At 36.5% G+C, this 14,270-nt stretch overlaps 1 protein-coding gene across 11 annotated transcripts in view; it reads right to left on the bottom strand.

The window, feature by feature from the left end:
* CTBP1 (C-terminal binding protein 1) overlaps nt 1-14,270 on the bottom strand; it is a 244,849-nt gene that overhangs the window by 27,098 nt on the left and 203,481 nt on the right. For all 11 annotated transcript variants that reach the window (XM_069795688.1, XM_069795709.1, XM_069795694.1 and 8 more), the window contains 2 exons: nt 13,222-13,376; nt 154-298 (listed from right to left, as the gene is read on the bottom strand). In XM_069795688.1, coding sequence (XP_069651789.1) covers nt 154-298; nt 13,222-13,376 — 300 coding nt within the window. The remainder of the gene's footprint in view (nt 1-153; nt 299-13,221; nt 13,377-14,270) is intronic.

Here is a 14,270-nt window from a genome sequence, read left to right as displayed (position 1 = left end):
ATAATGATTTTTAAACACTTTGATGAGAAAATTACATAGCTTACATACTATGTTAGCATAAATTATACAGAAAACATTAATAAAAAGACTTAGATGCTATCAGATTTCTGAAGGGAAGTATAAGATGTAAAATACTGTTTTTAATAGTCATACCTAAATCTCCAGCAGATTTGATGTCAATATTATCAAAACCACTGCCAATTCGGACAATTATTCGAAGTGCTTTAAATTTCTCCAGGTCTTCTCGTGTTAAAGTGATAGTGTGATACATCAGTGCACCCACTGCTTCATTTAGTACCTATAAATAAAAAGGAAGAAAAAATACTTATTTTTTTGCTTTCATAGTATCTCAGCTTAATCACGTATACATATTTTCAGGTATAAAAAGACTGTAAAAACATTCGATCCAGGTCTTTTGTTTTAAGCATTATTTCTCCAAATATCTTCCAGCCTCTTGTTAGTCTTTTTCATCTGATGTATCCATTGTAGCATGAGATTTGCTTTAGAAGAACTAAGTGACCTGTATTTGTGTTCTTATTAAGAGCAAAAACTCTTCTCATTTCACAGGAGATGCTCTGCAATATCAAACCCTAAGTACAAACATCACCGGACTCCATCTGCACATGCAGATGAAACACAACATGGGAGCAAGCACTCACGTTAAACAGCTAAGTATTTTTATGGTTAGGCAGCTGACATTCAGTTTTGAATGGAGTCACAGAGCAGTATCTCTTCACCATACACACAGTGGTACAGGCATTCACTGCGCTATTAAAACCACTTGATACCTGAATAGAAAACATTCAGTAATCGTTACAAAACCCTTAGACAACAGAGACTGAAATCTGTCAATTCATACATAAGAACAAAGTGTTTGTCCCTTAGTTTACTGATACTGCAACTAAGCTCTCACTGATGGAAAACTAGATGTCTTATAAATTGGTATAACTGAGATGCCAAACTAGACGTTATCTGGAAAAAACAGCACCTCTAAGAAATAAGAAATTAACCAAAGCAAAAATGTTGCAAAAGAAAAAAACTTTCACATGAGAGAGAAAGCCAAAAAAAGCTAAAATAAATTGACAGGATCTGAAAGGTCTGAATATCTTTCAAATTATGTTACAGTGCATCCAACCTACTCAAGAAAGGTTAAGAGGAAGGGGTGCGGGGAAGGGGAAGAGAGCCTAGCACACCATGCCCAGCAGTTTCAAATTCTGCTACCATACAGTGACACTGCACCCCACACAGCTGATACAAGTTTATCGTTCAGAAAGTGGAAAATATTTTCCTCTTTATATGCAAATTGGACGATTTCACTTCTTCAAAACACTCCTCTGTGTTTCTACCTTCACTGCACTACCTAATACCCTAATCGTTGTATGAGATACAAAACATACATAAATCATTTCAATATCTACGCTAGATGTAATGACCTCAAGAGGTTTCTATGACGCACTTCATAGAAGTTCTACAGAGGCTCTAAATTTCTTATTCAATAGACTTTTAGGTCTGGTACATGTACAGACTATGTCACCTGAATTATTTCTGCTTGTATGAGCATTTTCTAGGGTACTGCAAGATCAGTAACAATAATCAACATAAATAGTTTAAAAAAAACTACTGCAGCAAAACACAGTCTTACACACAGAGAATTACAACTGTTGGAGCCCAAGATCTGCAGCAGTAATTCTTAAAATTCAAATACATGAAGAAAAATTTTAGAAGAAAATAAAAAGAAACTCCATAAAAATGAAAGAAAACCGCTTCTTACTGACTACTTCACAAAATGATTTATGCTGTTTCAACAGGTGTTTCTGGATTCGTAACCCCAGTTCTAAGTCAGATAAAGACCAGAATCCTTTGAGCAGAATTTAGATTTACTTGTAAGAGTAAGAACTGAAAAAAACCTAGAAACTGCACATCCTTAAAGAATGCGGCTACAACATAATTCAAAGAACAGCTGTAGGCTCTGATCTTATAAACGATTATATACACACAAAACTCCTTGATTTTAATGGTGCAAACAAGTCCTTTGGAGATTACATCTAGCAGTCACCAATCAGAAAGACTGCACTCATCAGAACGTGTTTCCTTGAGCTGTTACATAGGATTAAAAAAAAAAAAAAAAACCCAAACCAAAAAACAGAACAGTTTATTGCGTTTGCTTCTACAGCAACATTACAGCTGGTATGGACCAAGTCAAAGCTCATACCTGGGGCAGTCTATGCAAGAAATAGTCCCTCTTATAACCTAAGTGCCCACCTAAAATGACCTTAGAGTTTTTTTGTCCCATTAATTCCTAAAAGAAAATTTTCCAAAATCTCACAGCTCCAATGATATGGAAATTTCTTCTAATTTCCAGCCTCAGTTTATTCACAGCCCAGCTTGTATCCATTTATTCTGGCCATTTGCTTAAACCCTACTTTCTCTCCTTGGTGTTTATAATCTAAATGTATTTATACACAACGATCATATCCCCTCCCAGCATTTGTTTGGCTAGACTTCACAAGCCTAGTCCTTCTAGTCTCGTCTAGGATGATGCCCTTCCACCTCCCTGATCAGTCTAACACTCCTCCTCTGCGCTTACAGAAGTCTAAGCCCAACTCTTCTCTGGGTGATCACAACTGCACCCAACGCGCTTGCTACTGGAGGTCTCCCTCCCCGCTGTGTTATACCAATGCTACCTCCATCACCAAGACTACGTGTGCTGGAAATCCCTCCTAATGAAGTCTCACATGACATCCGACGTTTCTGCATGGCCATCGTCACGCTGCCAGCTGATCCTTCGTCTAACGCATAAATCTGAATCCTTCTCCCTGAAGCATGTGTTTCTGTCACACTCCCAAGTTTATAGCAGGACTTCTTTCTCCAAGTCACAGCACTTGTTACTTCAAGCCTCAAGGTCCTCAAGTTATGACATCCTGGTTCTCCCCAACTAGCCATGTCCTCCATTCTGTGTTTTATCACACACGTTTCCTCCTGCCCCTCCAAGGTTGCTCTAGATGGCTGTGATGCAGGAGAAAACACCCTCTGCGTAGTTGTCAGAAGAGCAAAAACTGAAGTAGATATGAGGACCCACCTAAGGCTCATATGACAGCCAAGGCTCTCCTCTCCCAGACTGGAAAAGGCCAACGGTATGTGTGGCTTTGTGTGTGCAGACAGAGAGCTGCCACTACTTTAAGGACTGCATTAAATGAGGCCTAAAAGACAGCTGAAGTGGCTCAGATATTTGTGTTTTAAAATCACAGTGTTTCATTTGGGAAGCAGCTTTTCACTTCATAATCATGCATATTTTATTAACTCAGCCAGTCAAGACTGTAATTTGGACTCTAAGAGGGCCGGCCTGGACCCATTACATTACATTTTTGGGCCCATCTAGGTTATGGCTTGGCATTAGGAGGAGATGGAAAAGTATTGGGAAGCTTGGGAATGTGTTCAATAAAAGGAAAAATATTTCTCAGCTATGGCTTAATGCTGACACTAGCCATTTCCACAGGCAGTTATTTACCCATCATATGGGATATGGAACAAACAGATGCAAATGAAAAATCTTTTTAAGTTTTCTTTGTAGTGTTTCAGCCTCTTCTAGGATTATGGACCAGTTAGCAAGGAAATGCACTGCCAAAAATGTAATCTTCTGCGACTGTGTATTATTTCACATTAATTTGATAATTAAATTATGTTACTGCTTTTTGCAACTGGCCATGTGATTCAAGTATGCCAAAAAGGCAGAAAATAAAAGAAAATCTGAAGCTAGAAACATTCAGCATTGATGAATATTAATAATGCCACTTACATATAAAAAAAATTAATAGTGAAAGTTTCTGTATTTTGGAATTATTTCTATAAATTATAGTCTCGGTCATTACATATACTAAACGCACACAAGAAGTTTGACAAGTTTACCAATGAGTAAAATCAAAACTTGAACACGAAACTGAAATCCAGCATAAATGTGAACAGTTCTAGAAAACGAAATAATATTTAGAAAAAATAACTGTGTATAGGAGTAACCTACTGATCACTTACAGAAGCACAACCAGTGGTCGATGCATGAGAGAAACAGGGAGTGGTTGTGGTTTTTTCATCATTTTCCATAATGAACTCGACTGATTCAACATTCACTGGATTCTAGTACAATTTTATTACAAAGATATCAACTCGTGTCAATTTGAGTGCGATAACATATTTAACAAGCAAGCTAGAAATTTCAGATCAGCCCAAGTCTGTGGCAGTCAGACAATGCTCTTTCATGATGCTTGCAAGGAAAGGCAATGGGCAAAATTTGACAGAGAACAAGCAGAGTTAGCCGTGTACCTTCAACAGCCATTCCTGCTTTCATCAGACTACAATTGTGCTTTTCAGGAAGAAAGGATCTGAGATAAAAGTTCAAACACGAGACATGAGTTGGCTTCCTTCTGTTCCCAAATGATTATGTAGCCCATCTGCATAATTTCTGTGCCTTCAGACTTACTTCCAGGTGAAGCTACAGCACACTGCTTGTTGAAAGCCTTTTTCATACCCTCTTCAATGAGCTGACATCCCTTCCAACCACAACTGCTTGGACAGGTCTTTCTGCTGTCCTTCAACCTCAGAATGACTACTCTGCTTTCCCAACATACCAGGTTTCCAAAGCTCTTAGAGAACAGATGACACTGTAGTAGGAGACGTTTCTATTTCAAAGAATTCAACAAAACTTAGGTAGTGAATACTGAAGGTTGAAATCCTTTTAAAACATTTTCCTATCTATTTTTTTCACCTTATTTCAGCACCAGATATTTTAGCCATCATGCCAAGCATCGCATAGTTACCATTGTGACACACATGCCTCATATTATTTGGAGAACTTTAGCATCATCTTTATTTTTACAAAAAAGCGTAAACATATCATAACATGCTAAGAATAGAACAGTGAGGTCTCCTCTTCTTTGGTCATCTAAACAGACACTACTAGATTTTACTATGAGAGAGTGCTCTCAGAGACTTGCAGGTCAAATCCAGAACACAGAAACATAACACAGTATGTAAAATGCCAAACTACTTCAATGCAGAGACAGAACACATTTATAAATTACACATTGAATATGACACTGTATCATAATTTTTACAAAAGACTTCCAGAAAATCATCACTGGAAAGTGCTATATTTTATCTCGTTCTAGAAACTACAGGGTATTGCATTTCTTTGGACTTGGAGTTTGATGTGTCATTTCCAAAAAAATATGTTCCACTGTCACCAACAGACTTGAGATATTTTGCACATTTGGGTAGAAAAAATGTACTTTATCTAAACTGAGTAGGCCTTGCATTATTTGACTTGCAAAAAGCAGCTGCACATCAAATTTGTAATCAATAGTCTGCCACACAGAGGAAGGCTGCAGCAGACTTGTAGCTGCTCCCAAAGCCTTGCTACATTACAAAGCGTCCATGTGAAACTAGTGCTGTTAAAACGAAAAAGAAAAGCCAGCGTCCTCAAACAGTATTTAGTAGGTCTCCAAAACTGCTGGTTTGTGCTACTTTTTACAAGTTCCTGTCTCTCTTTACAAGACTATCAGCTCAATTTTAGGTTCCTATGATCCATGGCACTGTCAGTAACCTACCCATTTCCTGATATGCACTTTATTCAGCCATGATACTGTCTAGTGTAGACCCTAAATATTAATACTTAAGTTTATACTCCACACAAATAAGTATAAATATTTTACACAAACATGAACAAAACTTCCTTGCAGGCTCCTGAAAACACTCTCTAAAATCTTACATATCCATACACTGCATAAACTACATATATATACATACGACATATATGATAGTGTATTTCTAGTCTTTTTAAAATATACTGTTGAAAAATATATACATACAAATACACACACAACTATATAAATAGCTTGCATAGCCTATAGCAAACTTCCTTTTAAAAACTACATTGCAGTCAGTCTTTCAAACCCAGGATTTACTGACCATTAGATGCAGTTTAATGACAGAAGTCAATTTGAGAATATAGACTCTGAAAACACTTTTACTAAGTAAAAGGCTTTAATGAACAATCTTTAACAGGAGTTCCGTGTGTTAACTTGTATGTTCTATAAATAAGGCTGAATTGTGTCGCATTTCAGTTCAAGTCTATCAGATGCTATGATGGATTGAACATCTATACCAAAGGATCATTATGTTATGAAAGTCACTGATGACAGTGTATCACCCCACGCAACTCTGTCTCAAAACACCTGTTAACAATCACCAGCAATTTTCAAACCCCAATGATCCTTACCTGGTACTGGGAAATTAAAGAAAAAGCTAGTTGATAACCAACTATATGAGACTTTAATCTGTCTGTAAAACTGATATATGCTGCTTGCTGGGTACGGCAGCACTTCCATTCTGCTTTTCAAAGGGTATTAGTTCAGAGGAGACACAGGCAACCTGCCCCTTCCTGTAACGCGGCACTTGACCTATAATGTTGCCACTGGCAAATCTGACAGATGTTGGCAGAAGGGTCACTGAATACAAACACTGATTTTGCATACATCCTTACTGTGATAGCTCTGTGTTAACTACTTTGTTGTATAATGAGGTGTAACGAAAGTTTTTAGGATTTCCTTTTGTTCATTTTTTTCAAAGTCTTTCATAAAGAATCTGATCCAAGGCTCATTCAGTTTCAGTAAATTTGCAAGGTTTTGGATCAGCTCCGAGGTGACAACTTACTCTCAAGTACACATCACTGTTTAGAACAAGGCGGCTTCCTTTCAATCTATATTCGAGAATTTAATTTTGATGGAAAACTAAAATGCTGCAACTGCGTCATGAATATAAACAGCACTGATGGTACAAGTGCAAGATTGCAGCTTTACTGTTAAACAAAGAAGAATCTGAAGCTGGAAAAAATATCTTACTTAACCATTGATGTAACAGGAACAAATCGAAGACTCAGCTGAACAACAGCACCATTCTTGATTTGTTTCTATCAGTTTCAAACATTTGTTGTATTATGAAAGCTCTTTAGCTCTTCTTTGAAACAGCCTTACATGAAACTGTAATGACTGGAACTATTTCTATATTTAATTCGTATGTGAAAGTGCAATTGAAAAGTTTCAAGTCCTACACTACTGAATAAGAAGTTCAGCTTTTAACTTTTTTTTAACTTAAACTAAAAATACGGAAATGTAGTATCCCTGTGATGATCATTTTGTGCTTTTATAATAGGAGTCAAGGGATATGATACATTCTAACTTAATCACTTGCATGGCTGGAGCATAGGGTTTACCAGACAGACTACCTTCCTGCTTCCAACCAAGTAGCCTACTCCCTTTAATGTTCTGGTGAGCTGGATAGCTGCATGAAGCAGTAAATCCAGTCAAAAACACACCCATTTTTTTCTTCTAGCTGATTTGAGAAAGATGTAGGAAACCACATAATTAGAAAAAGAGAGAATGAGAAAAAGTACACTGCTTCAAACAAACTCTTGACTTCTTTCCAGACTATATTTTTGCTTTAAAGATCATTTCTAATCAGCTGTGCTTCCTCTCTTTTTCATTTGGGTTGCAAGGATGACTTTATTTTCTCTCTGCTTGGCCAAGATGTCTATTACCAGATCTTGCATATTATGTTTACATTTAGCCCTTTGGAGATACACAGTGCACTCCATGTTACAGAATATACAGCAGAAGTCAGGAAGCCCAAAGACTAAAAAAATCTTAGGCAACACAGACCTCAAGGGTGTGCTTGAGTCTGTGACGCCTTTGAAGGTACAGAAGTAGAAGGAAGGAACAGAAATCAGAAGTGCTGGGTAGGCTGCCAAGGAGCCAGGAAAAGCAGTAAACCATGAATAGCAGTGAAAGGAAGAGGGATTTGGGAAAAAGAGGGGGAGAGACAACAGAGCATGAGACAGTGAAAAAAGCAAGTTAACCTGGAATGAGGATGGAAACAAGCTAATTATTTTTAAATAATTTTTTTGGATGAGAATCTATATTTTTGGCAGAACAAACCAAAACACCTTGTACATTTGGAGGCAATGTGAGATGGTTACTGAAAAGACCGATTTACACAATTAACTGTAAAATAAAAACAATTTAAACATAGTGAGTAACTTTCATTGACAGCAATGCAATCTCTATTAAGAGAGAAATTTAAGCACCAAAATCTTAAAGTAATTTTTACCCTAAATGACAGAAGTTTCCTGATAGGATGCAGTGAACCCAGTTCCCAGTTACCCCATGATATAGTTTGACAAACGTAATGCTCAACTTCACACAGCCGTATGCAACATCTACAATGAAATGAACTTAGGAGTCAAAGCATAAACATAAAAAATGCAGCCTTTCAGACTGGCTTGAAAACAAACTACTTTTTCTAGGGCGGGTGGGGAAAAAAACCAAAACAAGAAATCAGCAAAACCTTATACACAAGTAATTTCTGAAGAAATGTAATAACTGTCCTCTAACTACAAAGTTATTTCAAAACCTTGGGTCACTCTCAGTAAATGTCAGTATTCACTTAAGTACCGACAGCCTGATTTTCAAAAGGAAGGAAACATATCTCAGTCACCCAACTTGTCTTCCAAAGCCGTGGCACGGGGAATGAATGCTTTGACCTGAGATGAAGCAGAGTTCTAATACACGTTATTATTTACTTGTGACCTTAAACAAGTTACCTCTTTTCCATACTTCAATTTCCTCAGCCATAAAAAGAGAAAGACAAATTAACTCTTTGGCATAAGGGAATTGCTACAGAACTGCAACTCAGGCATAACCCAATTTGGAGAAAACTTTCTTTAATTAACACACATAGTAAGGTGTAATAGTGTTTGCTAATGTCCTGCTTTTGACCCTGTATACAAACAGCATTCAAATCCTCATTTCTTTTCCTTCCTTTCTGTATGTGTTAAAGTCTCTCAGCCTGCTTGCTTCTCTATGAAAAAGTATCTAGCTTGTGCTTTGCTGTGTCACAAACTACTACAAATTCCCCTTTTCCACTCTACTTCCTTTGTTGTCTAGCCATCTTAAAAGACAGCGTTTTAAACCATCATCCTGTCCCTGAAACCTTCTTGTGACCAGCAGAAATCCCTTCCCCGCATTCCAAAATGTTTACTCCTCAAACACCGACCCCTTACACCCCTGTGATCAAGGCTCCACAACTGCGCAAGCTGACTTCATACCAGCTCTTAACTTTCCTAGCCATTCCTCTGTAGTCTTTCACTCCTTTCCTCATCCAACTCTCAGTTCATGTCTTTTTTTTTTTTTCATTACATTCATCTACAACCCCCCATCTGTGTGTATGAAACAATGTCAATCACCTCTTTCAAACCCCATCTAAATTTCCCAGTCTCTGGCCTGCATCCTGCAACTTCAGACTATATAAATATATCTGCATCGACTACCCTATCAGATTCAGTACCTTTTGTTAATGACGAGAAATATGAAAGAAAAACTAAATTTCACCTTCTGCTTTCAGCAAGCTCTTTTCAACACTAAACCATTTCTTGATTTTCAATCATCTCTTCGTTCACAATGGGGAACTGTCTTTTGCAAATTAACATCCATTATCAAAATCTGTATTTTAATTAACAGGACAACATCATTTAGCATGGCCAGGAATGTGCATTCGTAAATACATGAACATTTTAGATATTGCTTTAAATATGCAACTTCTAATTTTAAAACTTTTCCTGAAAACAATTTTATATTTAGTAAAGCACCATTCCAAAATAAGGTATTATACAAGCAGTACTAAAATACAGGTATTTCTCTACTATAACTCTAAGGATGTGTGGAAAATAGCCACTTTTCACTGCAGATGAACAGTGAACAGTTTTTACATGGAAGTGAACAGCGCTCAACACTTCATAAAACTGATCTCTTAGTCTATGATGAATTAATACAACAATATGATAATGAATTAAGGTTTGTGATTTTTATTGTGGAAATTTATTACCTGGCAGAACAGTGGTACTTTGCAAACCCAAATGTTTTAGGACTGCATCATCCTTTGACTAGTGAAAATTTGTATTATGGCAGTGTACTGGTAGCTAGTGAAAATATTTTTTCCAGATATATTACTGAGCTCACTGAGAATGAATTATTTTGGTACAATAAAAAGCAAAGAATGCAAGCTTTTCTATAATCTGCTAAATACGACACTCTCGTGAAGATCAACAACATATTACCTATGTTACTCATCAGTTATTTAAATGCTTTTCCAAAGCCACAATTTGAGATACACACACTGACTTTCAGTCCCAAGATCTGAAAAGTTCATTTACTACACCCCACTGATAACAGAAAATATTGAGTGTTTCTAAGGCAAGGCAATCATGTCACACAGGAATTCCCCAGTCTTGATGCATCAGAAGTAAATGTTGATTTCAGTAATCAAAGCATAAAACTACACAGGTGGTGCAGCTGCCAATGTTACGGTGTTCACCTGAAAAGCAGACTGCTATTATCTACTAAAAAAAGTGAAACAGCATTTTTATTACTTATTCTCCACATTATGTAGTCCTTGTAAATGGAATCCACCTATTTCATGTATTAAACTTCTGACAGTGGTGTGAGATAGGAGAACAGTTAAGATGAATGCACCTTTTCAACATGATTAAAAAGAAATACACAGAAATAAGGCATTATATCACATTTGAATTCTCAATACATAAAAAGGTAAAAGGGAACTGAGAGAAAAAAGCTTGGGTTGAATATTTCTCTAAATTAAAAAAATAAAGTATTATACTTAGATTATTATTGTCTTTGAACCTTACAAATTAAGCTTTTTTTAAATTAAAAAATTACCCTAAAACAACAGTAACCATTTCTATGCATCTCCAATCACCAGTGAAGACAGAGAAGTTTTCACTACTTTGCATTTGTCCTCAAGTTAGTTACTTTTAGGTTCTTATTCACTGCCACAATACTGCACAGCAAAAACACTGGTCTTTTCCAACAGATGTTAAAGACAAGGTTGAAATTAGCATTAGGTTTTACTAAAATTTTAATGTTTTAAAATAGAATGTCACAACAAAATCAAGTTCAGGTATTTACGCTATCCTGTTGACCATCCACTGTAAAGATGGTTTTCTATACGACAGTATAAACACATTAAAAAAAGACACGAGATCAGAACTATAATATTGCCAACTCTGAATCTAGCTTACAATTCAAGAACCATCTAAAAATAATAGTTTTAACTATCCTGAGAGAAACATGCAATCAACTGAGAAAAAGGGTGTTTGGAATGCAGATTATTTCCTAATAGGAACAATTTTATTTTTTTCCATTTTCCTATTCACATAAGAATTCGATTGTATCTAAAACACAGCTGAACAAAACAAGGTAGTCCTATTAAGCTAGTACTGATGTGGCAGAGAACAACCTTGAATATCATTCTTGACTACTGTTCTGTCAACAGCCTATTCCTGTGCGCGGAGAGGGGCAGAAGGGTAGGACAGGAAACCTGAAAGTCTCCAGAGATATCCACCAAGGAACTACACACAGGGCTTCAGAAAGGGGTCATCTCTTGTGTTTGCCTGAACCATGAGAATCAGCAGTTCTAGTTTGCTGTGTTGATACAGCATACAAATCTTCAGTCTTCTCCTTATTGTTTAAAAAAGAAAAAACACATAAGGAAGAAAAAAAAAAAATCTGCCACTTACAAATTTTCAAAGTTTTAACAATGAACATGGTTTTTTTTTTCAGAATAAAAATATTTTTGCTAAGAAATAACAAGCTGAATATTTGGCCGATGGGTTCTCACCAGGAAGAAGTTAACACGAAATGGACTACAGAAAATTTGATTTATTCACCTGATAACAGAAAGGAAGTTAGTATTGGCATTATTTTCAAGTAGCTGGCTTTGTAAGAAAGTCATCAAAGAAAATATTAAATCTTTCATCATATACAGAGACTTTAAAATGTTTAACAATTTTATATATTACAAGAACATGAAAAGGAAATAAGCAGTTAAACGAGTTATGAATTCAAGATAGTGCAAAGCTTCTGAAAACCTGTCACAAACCCAAGGGCTGCTGTAATTAGTGTAGGACAAGTCTAACAAGGTATCTGTAGAGAAACAAGAATACTGGTGCAATTCAGTTCAGCTGGCAAAACTTAACACCTGAATCACACCCAGCAGTATAGGGTACCACACACACAAAAGTGGATACAGACACTTAGCTAACAAGCCTTTAAGTTAATACTTGGATCTGTACTTGTCTATCATGGATCTTTGCTGGAGTCGAAGAAAATAAATTCCTGTGTAAGGGCCCCCTGAACACCCTCCTCTGCACTTGGCTCCTCTGCTATCATACTTACTACATTTTTTCACATCCACAGAAGCTGTAAGGCCTGGTTTCATCCTTTATCAGGTGAAGGAATATTTGGCATTTCAGCCTTACTCTGCTAGCCAAAAACTTCACCAAAATTAATTCTACCTCTACAGAAATATGGATGCGAAAAGGTTCTATTGCTGTCTAGGGAGCAGCGAGGATTTGGGCTAGACAAGAGGCCTTCACGCTGAAAGAAGTCACTGAAGAGAAAATGTAGGTGTATGGGCCAGCTGGCTCCCTTGCCTATAATCACGAAAAATGGGTATCCTTCTAAGAAAATGAGAAAACCTTTGACAACATTAAGAACTACTTGCTTTACAGCTCCCAAAACTCCAGAAGGCTGCAAACGTCTGGAATAACATACAATTAGAATACTTTTTAAAATTCATTTTCTAAATAAGTTTTGGGTTAGCATTTATTTTGAAACTCTTCCGTAGTGTCAATTGTTAGTGCACAAGGCCTCCTAACCTGATTTGTACAATTCCTTGGCTAAACAGAGAAGCTTGAAAGTTCCTCACGTGGCCAATCCAATACTGAAATTTAGCTTTCCAGCTGAAGGCTGAGCAACAGTGCTTCCAAGAAGCATTTCAAAATATCATGTAATAATACAACTTTCCCACAAGTAACACTCTCCATCAATCTAATTCAGTAGGTAAGCACACGGATAACATCCAGCCAAAGATATACTGCACAAAAGCATAATTCAACAGTTATTTTCATCTTTGTTTCATCATCATGTTTCATCATTTATTGGAAATGACCAGTAACTCACTCACTAAGGTAATCGACCATTAACTAAAATGCAATAGCTAAACACAATGCCATAGCTAACACAACATTGTATCTATTCATAATCATGAACATATTTGCATTTTCTAAAACACTTTAATTATACCTCTAAATATTACCTTTTCATGAATTTCTTGTGTAGACTGAGCATCACAAAATGCCACCGTGGCTACGTCCTTCAGAATAGGCATTTCTACTGTACAATCCCTGCCATCCAGCAACGCTACCAAAGGGCGCGGGTGCATGGGCCCATTCATGATCGGAGGTCGAATGCCTACAAAGAAACAGAGAATACTTTTTATTCAAGCCATGTAAATGTAATAATAGAAATAGATTATAGCTAGTCTGTTTATTCTGATGGCAGAAAAAGATTTCAAGGACTGAAGCTAGTAAAACAGCAAGTAATTTACAGTCAGCAATCAACCAAACACAGAAGACCTAAGAAAAAAATGCCATGGAGGTTCAGGAGGCTGAACAATGGAAGATGGATAAACCCATTAAGGGAACAGTATATTTGTTTTTTAAAGATACATCCTTACTGCACTATTAAGAAGTGTCTGTGCAGTCTTATCCAAGGTTTATGTTTTGATTGGATTCCACACCTTTGTGAGCTCTAGATAGAGTGAGAAATATCTTGTCCAGGCTTGTAAGAGTACAGCTTATGGAATATCATAAGCAACTCAGTGAGAATTTGATTTACATCAATTTACATATATGATGATGGTCTGCTAAGACTAAAATTTAACTGGAAAAAAGCCTACAACAGCAAAATTTTGAATTTATTGAAGATCCAATATACAAGTGTACAGGCTAATTGCTGATCTATGTAGGTGTGCTTAGACAAAACAATTCTGTATAGCTTAGTCAAACACATACATCATACTTAATCCACCATTGAAAACTTATAAAACATGAACAAAATGTCCCTCCCTAAATCGACATCATGCTTGGAACATCGTAGAGTGACAAAGAAATACACATTAAACGTCTGGGGGAAGGAAAATCAGTTGAAAGTGCAGACTTCATTTATATCCTCTTTATGGAGTCTTAAAATGAAAAGTAATCATTAAAACAAGATATTTAGAGAGCATCTTTTTAACAGTATAGATGCTACAAATATACAAAAGTACTCAAGGGAATAATATTAAACCATTACATTTACACAAAA

This window comes from Haliaeetus albicilla, chromosome 1, assembly GCF_947461875.1.
Source record: "Haliaeetus albicilla chromosome 1, bHalAlb1.1, whole genome shotgun sequence".
Taxonomy (NCBI): Eukaryota; Metazoa; Chordata; class Aves; order Accipitriformes; family Accipitridae; genus Haliaeetus; species Haliaeetus albicilla.
This window is presented reverse-complemented; position numbering and strand designations above follow the sequence as displayed.